The sequence below is a fragment of the Photinus pyralis genome, unplaced genomic scaffold (assembly GCF_008802855.1).
Source record: "Photinus pyralis isolate 1611_PpyrPB1 unplaced genomic scaffold, Ppyr1.3 Ppyr1.4_LG2, whole genome shotgun sequence".
In the NCBI taxonomy this organism is placed as follows: domain Eukaryota; kingdom Metazoa; phylum Arthropoda; class Insecta; order Coleoptera; family Lampyridae; genus Photinus; species Photinus pyralis.
Genome location: NW_022170403.1, coordinates 9,794,282 through 9,810,423, shown reverse-complemented (window position 1 = coordinate 9,810,423; position 16,142 = coordinate 9,794,282). Strand labels below are relative to the sequence as shown.

The 16,142-nt window shown below is 38.7% G+C and overlaps 2 protein-coding genes across 2 annotated transcripts; one reads left to right on the top strand and one right to left on the bottom strand.

The window, feature by feature from the left end:
* Positions 1-1,707: 1,707 nt before the first annotated feature.
* LOC116164749 lies at positions 1,708-2,288 on the bottom strand. The gene is made up of 2 exons (XM_031478967.1): positions 2,179-2,288; positions 1,708-2,131 (listed from the first exon to the last, which is right to left on the bottom strand). Exons 1-2 carry the CDS (start codon positions 2,218-2,220, stop codon positions 1,754-1,756), a joined length of 420 nt encoding a protein of 139 aa, XP_031334827.1. The 5' UTR covers positions 2,221-2,288; the 3' UTR covers positions 1,708-1,753.
* Positions 2,289-8,355: 6,067 nt separating this feature from the next.
* LOC116163781 lies at positions 8,356-8,965 on the top strand. Its single transcript, XM_031477898.1, has 2 exons — positions 8,356-8,493; positions 8,542-8,965. The coding sequence occupies exons 1-2, from the start codon at positions 8,446-8,448 to the stop codon at positions 8,917-8,919; spliced, it is 426 nt and encodes a 141-aa protein (XP_031333758.1). The 5' UTR covers positions 8,356-8,445; the 3' UTR covers positions 8,920-8,965.
* Positions 8,966-16,142: the final 7,177 nt, after the last annotated feature.

Below are 16,142 nucleotides of genomic sequence, written 5' to 3'. Positions count from 1 at the left end.
ACCCCATCCTGCGGGCATTCTCTAGTAGTGACCGATGAGCTCATCTCTGTCATCCCAATTCAGGATATAATGAATCTCCTTCCGAGCATGGAACGTCTCCGTGGACATACCAGCTTTGTAAGCGTGTTGGAACGAATGTAGTAGTCTACTAACCAGTACGCCATTTCTTATGTATGCATTCACCAGCTTCTCCGGCGTTTTTAGAAGAAACGATGATAGGAGGACGGGTCTGTAGCCTTCGCCATGTCATATTTAGCACGACCCGGTTTAGGTAGGTACACAACTCTTACCTTCCTTCAGCTTTCGGGGATATGCCCTAAAGCCGGTGAGGCTCTAACGAGGTGCAACAGGTGTGAAAGCAGCGGCTCCAGGCCCTTCTGCAAAAGATCCGGGAATATACCATCCGGACATGCGCCCTTAAATGGGCTGAACGTGTTTCCATCTCAGAGATCCCTCGGTAACCATCCGGGTAGCTACTTTCCAGTCAATCGGCAATACATCGACCCGGGTAGCTTCATTTGTTGGGTCCGAAGTTAAGTACTTCCCAGAGCCTGGAAACTGTGTTTCCAGGAGACATGTGAGATCCTCACCCGCGGTAGACGTATATCTGCCGCATGGAAGCCTCAGTGTCCCCACGTTTTGCCCCGGGTCCTTCATAAAGATCTGGCAAAGTTCTGGAACTTCAGGAAGACCCGCCATGTTACCACAGAGGGTGCTCCATGATCCTCGTTTAGACCTTCGAATATGGTCCTTATACCTGGGCTGGGAGATCTTAAGATTTTCCCAGTCCGCCGACCACTTAGTTCGCATGGCCTTATTAAAGAGCCTGCGAACCTGCTTACGAGCATTTTCAAGGTCTGAGTTCCACCAAGACGTTCTCTTCTTTCCTCGAAAGGTACGCAGTTTACAGCTGTCCTCATAGGAGGGCCGCCTCTTCCACCTACCCTACTACTAGTACTAGCCAAAAGCTCGCTGACATCTTTCTCGACCTCTGAAGGCACCGGAAGCAATCCCGCCGCTCTTCGAAATAGATAATGCGGAGTGGAGCCCCCTCCGTCGCAACGGTACTAGGTCCCGCTGGTTCGGTGGAGCTCTCTCCCTTACCTGGCGCAGCCGGAGCACTCGCTTTCGCCACAAAAGTGACGTGCGAGACCGCCGCGTGCGCCTGAAAGTTCTACCGCTGGAGTGCCTCATAGGACGTCTCATCGACACCAAATGCGAGGAGAACCCTATCAGGCTCCTCCCTGCGGAAGAACGTCCTCCATAGACTTGTCCTGAAACCAGAATTTTACCTCTGGAGGCGCTTCAAGATTGTGGCCGTGTCATACGGGAGCTCGTAAAACAGCCATCACCTTGGTTATCCTCGGGACGTGTCTCTGAACTTTCAGCGACGCGCCATCCCAGAGCCTAATAAGAGGGACGGTTCTCTCCAACCAGTCCAAGGTCCACTGGTCCTCGCATTCGGCCACGATGGCACACTGCGGATTCCACCGGAACTGCCAGATGAGAACCTCCACCTCCATCCACCTCAACTGAGGCTCAGAGATGTCCACTTCCGGGTGTGATACGATGGCCACCCTGAGCCCTACCGCAGCGACTTGCCCATAAGTTCGTGGTGCACCTTTGGGTGCAAAAGAACCGCTAGGCTTCTTCTCAGCCTGGAGTGCTTCCCGGCACGAGTACTACAGGGTTAAGAATAAAGTCAAATTTATGGAAAATAGCGAATGTTTTTAATAAAGTCTACAAAACTGTTCTACAGTTTCATAATTTCTTCCGTTATGCAATTGTGGAAATTTACACTTTTTAAGACAACCGTATCACCGTGAGTATGCTTGCAGGCTTCATGAATCGCTTCAAACACATCGTCCTTAGATTCCTTGCCCTTTTCTTCAATCTTCTCCTTGATTCTCTTCAAAGCGTGCGTCTTAATCAACTTTTCATCTTCATCGAAAAAGTTTCTTCCGTGGACGTGCAATGCGCAGTCAAGCAGCTTGATACCGTCCTCGTCGGGATTTTTTATGATATAATGTTCATCGAACATTTTCCACACCGACTTATCGAATTTGAGCTTATGGAAGCAATCGATAAGATCCTGATCTTTCACAAACTCTGGTACCTCGGTGGAAAACACCTGAAACACACGTCAATAACTATCAACGGTTAAGAGTCGATTTGTACCTGAACACAAAGAAACACAAAGAGCCCAATGGAAGCCTTCATTTTGATCACTTTAGGGTAGTTACTGATACCTCTCAATTCCGTTGCTGGAATTTATAGGTATAGCTTATCGCTTATCAACAGTAAAATTATGCTAAGGCTATTTTTATGGAAAGGTTATCGAATATTCTGAAGTATCGTGAACTAGGTAACATTCCAAATTTGAAATGATGTTGTTTGTACTGGACCTCGTTATTTCGACACAACAGGTCAGCTTGAAGTGTAATAATATCAACAATGTTTGCAAATTGTGTTTATCATACTGTGTCGGCACCTTTAAGAAGATAAGAAGCTTAATTCCAAAAGTTTTAAATGCGGATTTCGAACTTTTAAGTGCGAACCTTTTCCTTTGAACCCAGAATCTTCAATCTTCGATTCTGGATTCTGGATTTCGAGCGAAAGGGTAACTTAAATCTGCCTCCCCACAGAACCTTCAGGTGGATTCCTCCACAAGCCTAATATTATACAGGTGATAGTTGACCATCCAGGAACACACCGGCGATCTTTCTAATCTTGCTTCTATTCAGGTTTAGAAGCTTCGAAGACCCACATTTGCCAATAGGCCCTATTAAAAAACCCTGGACTATATGGGAACGGTTGCTTGTTGCCATTAAACCTGGAATTGCCTGGTCACCCAGTCTTTAATCCTAGTCCTTACAACGGATGGAGCAATTCTTCCGGTAATTGCTTCAAGATTACGTTCGGAAACTTCTCCAGCTTGCTATCATCAACGTAGACAACAAAGAAATTGCCATTGTTGGAATTACATACTAAACTAGAACTTCATTTTGCTTCAGGTGCTTGAAAATCGGTCATCCTTGCAGGAAATGCAAGAAGAAAGACAAATGTGAGTTATGTAACCGCAGTCATCTGGAGCAGCACAATAAGGAAATTCCGTAAACTTTTGACTAGAATTTCTCGCACATTTGTCGCCACTCAAAAAGTACGATAAGTTCACAGTAGGTCAAAAACCTTTACATGGAGAAACCAAGCGCTTTGTTTTCAAACCGTTGTCAAATAAAAAGTTCTGTGCGGGAATCAAGTCTATTCCTGAAGGATCTCGATGGTTCAATGAACTCCAAGTTTTGCTCGGTAATGTTATCATGTGTCTGGGAAGGCAGTCTAGCTAGAATGTGGATTGATAGCAACAAAGATTTTGTTTATAGAACCTGGGAGGACAATTGTCGAAGCTTCATTGCTCTCAACCTCGTCAAAATTTTCTGACATGGAATCTGGATACCATCGGCATAAAGGACCCATGGTAAATGCTTTTTAAGGACGGTTCAGAGGGAAGATAATGGAAGGTATCACACCGTTGGAACGGAAAAGAGGTTTAATCGCTCAGTACGTCAGAAGAGGATGGAATCCGCTACAATGAAACTGCAACAACAAAATAATTAGTGGAGTGAGTACGATGCATTGCTCAATTTTTGGGGAAAGGTAGGAGTCACAACGGAGATGTCTGAAGAAAATACTGGACATTTCCTACCTCATCCTCCCGCGTTTAAAGACACTGCTACTACTCCATATGCGGCCAACTTTCGACGCATAGGTATAACATGTCATGTGCGATAAAAACCAAGTTCGATTGAATTTCTTGGGAAGGAACCCAATTTAAATGAGTTAATTCCCTCCAAGTGAAAATTTACCAGCACAAAAAAGAAGTTGTCTTCGGTCTCAATTGTACTCCATATCTGCTTGGTGACACAATCAATTATCATTTGAGTTTAAAGAGTATGAGAGCCAAATCCCATTATGTGAGCTGCTAAAATGGAGTTGAGAGGATATGCGTCAGCCTCAGAAGTAGTTTCCAATGCAAATGAAAATTGTGATTCTTTTCCGTTCTCGACTTGTGAATGGAATAGCGGAAACTTCACTTTGCAATGCGTAATCAAGGAACCTGGTGTGGCAATCTAGGATGCGAGGGTAGTTAATGAAAATACAGAAAGGAATTTCGTCTGAGCTCATCGTTCCTACCTGTCTTGAAGCAAGTCTTCATACCACGTCATTTTCAAATAGAGAACAGATCTAGTTTTCAACTTCATATTTTTTCCTGACGCATTTCAAGATGCCTATGCGGCTGTTTTTTTCTTGAGGAGTGAATTGAAAGTACAATTGTTCCTTTCGTAAGGAAGATTAGCCCCGTTACAAAACAAAAGTTCCGCTATGGCAAGCATTGCAAGGTTGTAGTTGATGGGATGAGTAATTGGAACGAGACTAGTTCGAGTTGTGAAGTTGTGAAAACTAAAATATTTAATATTGTTTACTGTGTCTCATAAATGAACCCTATTCATTTTGAGCTCATTCCACCCTAAAAAAACTATCACTTTTTGGGGAAAACTGAAAAAATTATGAAAAATTTCCGGATTCAACTTTCTAATTTGTGGTTCAATTTAATTGAATGTTCAGCAGTGATTGCTATTAAAAGCAAGTCGTTTCGTTATGACAAATATGTCAAAAGTGGCGCGCATGTGCTGAACTAACTTCCTTATTGGTGGTGCGATCCTTCTGAATGTTAATGCGAGCTCTTCTTAATAAAATCAAACTAATCGCATACTTGTAGGGAGAGAAGAGGGAGGGGATCAAATAATTTCAAATATGAATATCTCGAAAACGGATTGTTGGAAGCGCATGCGTGTTTGATACTATGGTGTTTTGGTTGTCTCTTAGGTGCACCCTTATTGTCGGTACAGTAACTTAGGTTAGGTCTTAGGCGATAAAAAGGTCGATATACTTCGTTTGGTCTTAAGTAAATTTAATGTTTTTATTTTGCCTTCATTTTTTGAGTGAGCGGGCTGTTCTACTAACCCAACCCACTATACATTTACAAATATCTATTCCCGAACCCGGATTCGAACCAGGGACCCTTAGCACCACAGTTCAGCTTTAACTGAACTGCGCCACACGGACTCTTCTAGTAGGATTCATACGCTCATATTAATTAATTGAAAACACCTTAGACCGTACAGCGGGAATGAAGAGTGCCTTTCAAAATGTTTCTATTTAAAGTCCGAACTTCCAAAATTCTACTCGCCAACTTTCTAGAAGGGCACAGGTCCTAGTCCAGTCAAATTAGCTCTAAAAGTAGTATGCACTGGATGTTGTCATTTCACTGAACGAAACCAAGCGTATTCTATGTAAAAAAATCAGCTGAATCGGAAAATCATAGTCCCCCTGCCCGAAAACGCCCGGAACATATTGTTATAAACAAAAAACGAAGAAAAATGGAAAAATGTATTTTTTCACATTTGACTTCGAATATCTCGTTAACTATTGCTCTGAGGGAAAGAATGAATAGAAATGAGCTTGTTTAGAATAAAGTTTTCTATAAGATACAGTTGGTCCGGAACGCTCATTTTCAACAGTTGAAAATGACCATTCCAGACCAACTGTATCTCATCGAAAATTTTATTCTAAACAAGTTAATTTCTATTCATTTTTTCCCTCAGAGCAATAGTTAACGAGATATTCGAAGTAAAATGTGAAAAAACCACGACATTTTTCCATTTTTTCCTCGTTTTTTGTTTATAACAATATGTTCCGAGCGTTTCCGGTCGGAGACTATGATTTTCGGATTCAGCGGATTTTTTTACATAAGATACCATTGGTTTCGTTCAGTGAAGTGACAAAATCCAGCCCAAACCGTAATTTGACTTGACTATCCGTCTATAATACAAATAGACAAATTCGGTTTACCTTATTTACATGGCGTCTAAATGTACCCTTCGAGCAGTCCAACTTTGAGCTACCGAAACACCCTAGATTTTAGTGTTTATGGAATGGTACTAAAAATAGATGTCGCAACGTTGCATATCATAATATTTCTGGCAGGTACTTGCTTAAATGCAACACTCCTTTTGTTTTTACTGAGGAAATTGGGTTTTATATTTATAAGTCGGAGTCTTTTCGATTACCGCGTTGCATAATATCGCTATTTATAACTACATATCTAACACCCACAGGAATTCGCTCAATTTTGTCCCGGTTAACGCTATTTTGCAAAAAAAACCTGATGGTTCTTTGTACCATTATATTGTAGATTTTTCTCCTTAAAAGGATTGAACGTATGTTAAAAAAAGAACGGTCACTCCCCCTCTCTGGTAATATTTTCGATGGGACCGTAAAGTTTACAACACAAAGTGCGATACCCGATCTTACTTTCGGTTTCACAATGCTTTTTATTAGTAAGTAATTATCACAGCCACTATAACTTTATTCGCTTTCCGAAACTGTTTGTCTCTACTGGGCTGTTTTCCTCGATGCGCGTGTAAAATGATTGATCGCGTTATTTAAACTTTTACCTAATTTTTATTCCCTAATCGCAATCGAATTTTTGCGCTCTTTTTCCCCGATGTGAATCCATTTCTCCACTATATTATTATATTGCCGATGCGCGAGGTTTTTCTTTTCGAACTCATTTAAAAACGGCTTTTATTACCTTCAAATGCAAGTTCCGTGACCTAATCTATTTCAAAGCCTCAACCTGAGTCGAAATCTTAGTTACTCTACTTCCCCACCACTACCTAACATGTGATTCAATTCGATCAGTAAGATCGTCCTTGCCATCAATTCTCTACACAAACTGATACTTGTAACAAATACAAGTCGACTAAAATCAATGCCAAATTTGCAGTATGAACCGACCCATCTAATCAACATTGTACGGCTTTTGCTAGGAACCTACACAGACGAAGTTTCCTGCGTTGGACTGCCTTAGCGGAAATTTGGCACTAAGGACTCTTTTGGTTTAAAATTCATATCTCAGCACTGGAGTGATTGAATTGCAAATTTCAAAAAGCATCTGATTCATAATTATAGTATCTACAAGTTTGATTCTATGATATTTTTCAATCGGTGCAGTCCTTTTCGAGCTACAGGCGTTAGAAGTTGAGGGTTGTCAACTTTTGAACTAAGTTTGTAAAAATCGCCCATCTTTTACGGGTGACTATGTAATAGAACCAATAATTCAAATTCAACCCTTTAAATTTTTGAGTTCTCCTTAATATACACTTGGTGAGTTAACTGATTCAATTTATTACATTCCAAAATCATTTATTTACTGGTAATGTGCAAACCATGCCACAAGATCTTTTTCATGGCACTCTATCACTCTATTAGTATATTGAGAGCCATCTTGTAGAAATTTACATACCTAATGATTCAATGGTGCCAGTTTTGAGAAATTGTGTCTTAGACAAATGTAACCGGGCGGATGTCAATGGATTTTGAAGTAAACCATTGATGATTTGGGTAAGGCATTTTTATGGGGGGAGGTGAGAGGCTTTTATTTACTACCTTGATAACATCAGAAAGAGCATGGAGGGCTTAAAAGGACTCTGGTAGTCGAAGCAAAATTACATTCACTTTGTCGATTCATCACCTTACGTCTTGGTCACGCTTCTTCCATACCTCCTGTATACTGGACCTTGGACCTAAATTCTATAAAAGCCAAAAAATAACCACTACCTGTACCACAAATTTAGTAGATGAGACAAGAAGAAAGGGTTCTCTATTTAATTAACGGTTAATTTATAATCACTTCAAAAACACAGCTGCAGCCTGAAGATGTTTCGCCCCCTAGCCCTTCCTTATAAATCCCTCACCAACCACCCAATAGCGTAGGTACAAGCTTTGGCCACCAGCCACGAAACCGTTTCACTATCTAACCTTCTGTAGTTCCTCGACCCACCGTTGTTTGGTTTAACTTTTTCGGCTCTACACCGATAACGTACGAAAACAAAAAAAAAGAATGGAAAGAATTCAAAAACAAGAACATGTCTCCGCTTCCTCTAACTTGTGGTGTGGAGTTGGGGAGGAGGCCGGTGAAAAACATATTTCTACCATCAAAAGTCTCATGCTCTCCCTAAATGGACCCATTTTTTTTGCATTTTTTCTTACGAGTAGCACAAGTTTGTTTTCAAAAGAGAGCTGTGAAGGCTATGATCAACATTGTAGTCAATTTGTAATCATTGCAAGAAAGTTTTCATTTTTAAGGTCAATTCGATAATGGAACCCAGAATTTTCCGCCGAGTGTTGCACAAAGCTGTCTTCTATTAGCATAATTATTACAAGACAGTATTGTCTGTCTAATAAGTCTTAGTTAGCAGAATTGTTTTATAAGCTTATCAGTATAGCAGGTCATGTGCCTTGCCCTACCGCTTGAAAAATGCCAAGCTATAAGTACACGATTTCCTATCCGGTATGCAATTAGTTTAACTCCCGGCGAAAATGCGTTACGTGATACTAAGTGCACTTGGATTTGTCTGCTGTCTGCAGGTAAGAATCCGTACTCGTACATGGCATTTGACTCTATTGGCTCTTAAGGTTTACTGTGCCATGGCAACGTCCGACAGAGGTTTCGACGAACATCTAGCAATCTGCGTTGATAGACTGAAAGTCGACAAAGACATCATTGACACACATTTTGACAAAGCGTTTCATCTACCCACCGGAAACGAAAATCTGAATAATGTGGTCAGGTGCGTCGGTACAGACAGCGGACTGGTAGACGCGGATGGAAAGTATAACGAAGCTTTGATGAAGATCCACATAATGAAGAACGTGATTCCACTGACTGGAAAGACTGGCACCGAAGCGGTAGCTGACAAGGCAGTTGAGGAATGCAAGCATCACACTAACGGAAAGGACCGTATTATCAATTTGCATAATTGTATTATTGATGTTATTCATGCTTCAGTTTAACTTGAGTATCAAAAAAACACTGAATATTATATGTACTTACTTCATTTTTCTCGCCAAGACTGCTTATGGCCAAAATTTTATTAGTTTATTAGCATTCAGTGGGTCGCATAGAAGCCTCCACTGGTGTGGTTCCACTCTCAAATTGCAGTTTCATTAAAGTCCAATATATCACCCTCCCTGCACACACCATCACGTCTGGGGAATCAACAACAAATAGAGTTGGCGCTGTATGGCAGAAATATCAGATTTATGGTTGACTTGATTGGAATCCGTCGAGCTTAATTTGTCATTTTTGTCAAGTCTGCGAGAGACGTCTTAGTTTTAAATTGTACCTATCGCCCCATTGCCGGTAAATGGCATTGTTTTACGTGATAAAAACAGGGAATATAAGGTTTCATATCTAACGCTGCAATAGGGAAAATAGCCAGCAGAGTTACGTTTATTTTGTGCCACTAATATCATAATTAATCAAGGTAAAAAGTTTGAGAAAGGAATTTCACACACACTAAACCGATAAGATAAATAAAGGAATTTATAAACTCGTCTCTCATTTTCAAACCCCAAAATTGTGTACTGACAAATAGGAACAACAACCGAAACTACAAACCAATTGATTCCGTCGGGTTAAGAATACATCCCCAACAATCACTTATCAACCTGTCCCACTGTATCGAACCATCCACATAACCTGTAAGCCATCCAGGTCTTCATATCAAAGGAAAAATAAACCCGATAATGTTCGTTATTCAAATGATTGTTGTAAATTTCAATCGACAACTTTATTATCTATTTAAGAAAGCAAATTTTGAACCATTACTGAGTTTGCAGCCAGTCTTATCAGACTTTTTATTGGGTGAGATTAAAGTGATCAGAAGGTTTCCTTGATATTTAGGGTCAACATCGGCCAAAATAAAGCTGCCTTTGCAGTACAAATTATTGAACCGCTAAAATTTAAGAAAGAGATGGTCATTTCCTCTTAGTATGATTACTCATGTCCGTGCTAGGTAGGAATTTTAGGTTACAGTGAGAGATGCATACTTAAGTATCCCAGTATTTTCCGTGTCTGTGTTTTATTTCAAAATATCGAAAGTCAATTAGTGAATTGGATAGTATGAACTCGGTTTGAAAAAGGTTGAAAGGTTTTTCATTTCAAGTTTAGTACTTAGAAACGGAAGTCTTCTAACTGAGTTAAACATTAACGAACTTAAAATTAATTTATGTGTAAAAATTTTGTTTTTCGTATTTCTCCATTGTTCATTTAAAAGTGTAGTACAATAGACCGTGACCACGTACAATATCGTAGCAAAAATGTTGGATTTCAACGAAAATTATATCAATTTTTTGGGGGTCTATGGAAGAAGGTCGAAAGTTTTCAAGCTAAATTTTCCGAGGTTTAGATTTACATTTAAAATCTCATTAGTACAATCGAATGTTTATAACGAGTCAATGGTCAATAAGAGTTTTTTTTTTAATAATTAGAAATTGTTTTTCTGGCTTGATTTTGTTTCACATGGTGTTTCGAATTTATGTCACCCAAGGGAGTTCAATTTGTGGCGTTCGTTCATCAGTCGTGCCAAACCCGAGCGGAGGTTTACACTCGAACCTTTTTATTCGATTCAACGTCTGATTTACTAATTCCCATAAGGGATCTTTCCTGCTATTATTTGCTGTAACTCTGCCACTCTCACACTCGAGTTTGAAAGGGTCAGAAGAGGACTATGCAATTTCTAAGGAATAATTAATTCTATTCGCCAAGTCTACATATATTTACATAAACCAAATTGTATTTTCCAGTGTGTCTCCTGTGATTGAGTGTACATTTTTTCCTCTGAATAATCGAATATTTGAGAATACTTTTTTGTACATAACAATGTAACGATAACAAGAAGTATGCCCTAGGTTTATTTTTACGTTCCCTGCAGTGTATGTACTGTTCTAATTTCCTAATCTTACAATTTTCGGCCGGCATCCCTTCTATTTAATTTAATATTAAACATCTTGTCACATTATAGCAAATTCCTGGGTTATTATCATTTTAGAGTTATCGACCAACTTAATCTCATTTACAGAATTTACAGTTATGGAGAAACCTTAGAAAGGGTTTTTTTATCAGAAGCTAACGATAGGCAGCCCACGTTGCATCAAAATTGAACTTTTTCTTAAAAGATCATCAGTGATGTTTTATAGAAGGTATGAACAATGACTTGATTGGCCCTGGAAGAGAGAGACGTATCGGTAATCTGTAATTGTAGTTCATTGTTAAACGCGAGCCGTCAAATTAGTATTAGACGTTGCTCATCTATTATATATAAGCGAGTTGTGGTGGCGTGGTGCATTGAGGCGAGTAACTCGCATCTGCACACGCCTTCTGATAATTAAGGTTTTGCCAAGCCGGTGAATTGCAACTTTATCTAGTCCTTAAGTTACTAGTAAGTCTCTGCTAAAAATGAATGCAACATACATTGCCAGATATGAAATAATAACTTTTAGTATTGAATATCGGCAGTTAATTTTAATATAATTTTAGGAATGGGTACGTAACTTGTATAGAGCGACCCTAAACCCCATCCAGAACTTAAAATCTCCACCGAAAAATATTTTTCGTGCGGATACCTGGTTAAGAAAACGAATAGAGTATTAAAACATAATCTATTTTAAGCATAAGTGCGAAACATGATTGTAAAAAGCTTTAGTGTCTTTGAGGGGACATCCTGCACTTGCTTTGTTTTTCTTAGTTTCAAAGGCAAAAATCTTCCATAATTAATGAATTTTTTTTAATTTTCTGAAATTCCCAACCAAGACCTGATCAGAGAGCTTTGAAAATATTTGAGAAACGATCCCACACTTTAATCAAAACTCAAACTTTAAAAAAATGGCCACGATGGTGTGCTTTGGTACCTTGTGCAGGCCAATAACCGTAACCACGGGTCCGTTAACTTGAAATGAATGCGCTCGTTAACTTTTAAAAACGTTAAGTTGGCCCCCCCACTTTTTGAAAATTTGTCACGGCTTAACCGTATTGGCGCTAGCTTTAATTCAAGTGGCGCAATTGAGCGCATAACCAAATGTATCAGGTCACCTAGTTACAAGGGACAAAATACGTACTGGGGGGGGGCTACGTTCACTTGCCCCCCCCCCAATGTTTTTTCGGATTTCTAAAAAACGATAATGGCGCAAGAGTTATTATCGGTGGCGCATATGAGCGCATAACGAGCGCATTCATTTCAAAATAATACGACTATCAAATCTCTCAGTGGGGGGGCCAAGTTAACGGACTCCGTAACCACGCACATGAATCAGTTTGTAAAAACTCAAACCGTTTCCTTAATAATATTGTGAGTAAAAATTCGAATTCGAAAAATCTCAGGCCCAGGCTTAAAAAGGTCATTCCGCGTTTATCAATTTAACATGAAATCAAAAAGGTATCAAAGAAAATATTTTAAAAATTTCCAACCACTTTTGATGTCTTTAGGAACATACAAGCAAAGTAGCGCATGGGAGTGGGGGATTATAACATCGACATTATAATAAATTGACTGCGCGTGCCAATGCTAAATACGTATACTGAAGGTGAGAGTGAAGGGAAAACTCTCTCTCTTTCCCTTACGATCGTAAGGGAAAGAGAGAGAGGGCAAGCTGTCTCTTACGGTTACGCATCTGATTGCTTCTTTCAACAGAAGCGATCGCGATCGCGTTCAAATTAAATTGAAAGAACCAATCAGATGCGTAACCGTAAGAGACAGCTTGCTCTCTTAGTTTTCCCTTCTCTCTTACCTGCAGTATCCGCGCTTATCATCTAACTGCAACTGCCCATACTGCAAGAACATCAATTGCACCCATACGACAGTCTTTTCATGTGGCCTGCAAGATCACCAGAGCTTTCTGTTGAATTGGAAAATTTTTTTGGCCATTTTAATATTACTTTCTAATTGTAAATTTAGTCGGTAATTGTTAAATTAATTTACTTCAATTTAGTTTACATGATAAATTTAAAACGGGAAAAGTGTTATCTGGTCACGTGTTGATAAGAAGTTGTTATCGGACAAGAATTAATTGACTAGAAGAGGTAGTTTCAGCTTAAACAGCAAGAATTACAAGTAAACGAGTTTGCCTCGGGTTATTTTGAAAGAGCGTACTTAGGGGTTGTTTTTGAATAATTGTATTGTTCAGTTGGTAGCTGATGGTGACAGCCTTGTTGTTGAAACCCGGAGGAGGTTTTAATATATTATTGTAGTATATTGGTGTTCTTTTTAGCGCATTTCCACAAAAATAAAAAAAAATGCGCTACTGTGGCCACTTTGTCCGTCTGTCTGTCCGATCGTTCGTTGAGACGCTACCAGTTCTTTATCCTAAGAGCTATTCTACTTTTTTCACTATTTGGTTCGTTATGGTGTCGACGCTTGCACCAAGGGAGGAATTTTTTCTGCGTTTATTGCTAAAAAAGTTATTGTAAAAAAACCAAAAAACTGTTTTTTACATGTAACATAATTTTACACTTTTGCCGTTTATTAACGATCTTAGAGATCGTTTATAATTTTGTATTGCTGTCTGTCGTCTGTCTGTTGGTCTGTCCGTCTGTTCCTTTGTCTATCTGTCCCTCTATCTGTCCGTGTGAACGATAGCTTTGTTTAGAAATGTACGATCGCTTTGACATATCCGTTAGTTATGAACTGAATTGCATGAAATTCAATATGGGCACAGCTTTAGCCATGTAATACGCAATGCCCAAAGTTGAGTCGAATGGATTCAAAATTCACAGGTGCCCTTTTCACATCTCGATCATTTATAAACCGAATTGCAAACTTTTTTATTTGTAAAAGTATTTAAATGAAATTTGATACATAGGAACTTGGAATAAAGGAAAATCAAACGCCAGTTTCAAAATTTGGTTTTGCGCATGCGCAGTGCCAACTTTTTTAGTTATGAAAGCATTTAAATGAAATTTGATACATAGGCACTAACGCCACTTACAAAATTTGGTTTTGCGCATGTGCAGTGGCAACTTTCTTATTTATGAAAGCATTGAAATGAAATGGCCGGATTTTTACGATTTTAACAGAAATTGCATCTTACAAATGGGAAATGCGCTTTTTTAAATCGTTTACGATTACTTTTTAACTTGTTCCTTTTACAATAAAATTATTTAATTTGTTTTTAGATCGACCGTTTTCAAACGGGGTGTGTTGTATTCAAAAGGCACTGTTACCCTCAAATTTTTCTTACAGCATTGTTTTGTAAGTTCCTTTTCATGATGACGTGTGTTAGAATCAAATTTTGTAATTCTTTTATGTGTCAATTTGAATCCCAATTTGGAATCCAGGTAGCTTTATTTTTCTGTAAAATTTTTCTAGTTTTTTTTTTCGATTTTATTTAAAATTTGAGTAGTGATTTCACTGGACTTTACGGAACTTTAAGTTTATAAAAGTTTTAAATCAATGTTAGGATTCTCTTGTTGTGTCGGAACCCAGTTGTGCCCTGCGAGAAAATTTAAAAAGGACAAAAATATTGTGTAATTTCGAACCGGTCGATAGTAAAAACTTAAAAATACAATCGGCTTGAGTATATTTATTCCAAAAATTATAATAAATTTGGCTTAACTCTGTTGAAATTTAGTGAACTTACCTTTAAGGCATTAACCACATTTACACACCTAAATGGAAAGGGTCTCGTAAATAGTATAAAATGATATTCAATAAGCAATCTGATTAGTTCAAAATTAAACTTTTCAGTTAAGTTTTATTAAAGTACCTGCCCCTAATTTTCTCCTAAGGTTGACTCGATTCCCATAGAAATTGTCTGGTTTCTGGATTTTCTTAAGTCAAAGTTCGTATTCGTGGTATAATAATATAACTCCACAAAAGTGGGAAATTTAATTAATTAAAAATAATAATAATAATAAAAATGACCCTACATAACTTCACCAGACACAGACACAGACACTAATCGTTACTTGATTTTAATCCGTGCGATTAGTTAACCAGGCTAGACCTGAGTTCTCACAAGATACACCGACAATAATAATACTCCGCCACACATTACCACATGATGACTTGGTTAAGACCCGTCTCATGTGAAGCATACCACCATGAGTGAGTAAAAAACGACGATAATAATAATAATAATAATAATAATTATCACAACCCACTCGTATTCAACCCAAACGCAAAAACCTATACAGAACTACAGGCTCACAACATACTAAAATATCTCCACCAAAAACCCAAACAACTTCACAAATACAACCTCAAGAACAAAGAAACATCATAAACACAAGTAACGCAACATGCACTACAAAGACAGGTCCATCCAATAAAGTTACACGCCCTAGCACAGTTAAAAAACACAATACTCCTTCTTCTCAGAAACAACCCACTAGTATACAACCGAAACGCAAAAACCTTAACAGCACCACAGGCTCACAAAATACTGCAATATCTCCACCAAAAACCCAAGCAACCTCACAAACACGACCTCAGGAACAAAGAAACACCATAAATACAAATAAAAAACACAAAACTCCTTCTTCACAGAAACGCACCACGTTATCACAACCCACTCGTATTCAACCCAAACGCAAAGCCAAAGAAACACTTACACAATAAACTCCATTTAATAAAATTACAGGAATTATTATGATTTTTTTTTGTTTTGTTTTCCTCTTTCCTGATAGCGTTGGCTATTGTGCCCATCAATAGGTATGTTGGTAAGTACGAATTACATTATCCCTAGATGTCCAATGTACGTGTGTGATTTTTTTTTTTTTTTAAGGACCCTACATAACTTCACCAGACACAGACACAGGCACTAATCGTTACTTGATTTTAATCCGTGCGATTAGTTAACCAGGCTAGACCTGAGTTCTCACAAGAAACACCGACCATAATAATAATAATAATAACACAGACACTAATCGTTACTTGATTTTAATCCGTGCGATTAGTTAACCAGGCTAGACCTGAGTTCTCACAAGAAACACCGACAATAATAATACTCTTTCTTCTCAGAAACACACCACGTTATCACAAACACAACCCACTCGTACTCAACCCAAACGCAACAACCTTAACAGCACTACAGGCTCACAAAATACTGTAATGTCTCCACCAATAACCCATGCAACAACAGAAATACAACTTCAAGAACAAAGAAACACCATAAATACAAGTAACGCAACATGCACTACAAAGACAGGTCCATCCAATAAAGTTACACGCCCTAGCACA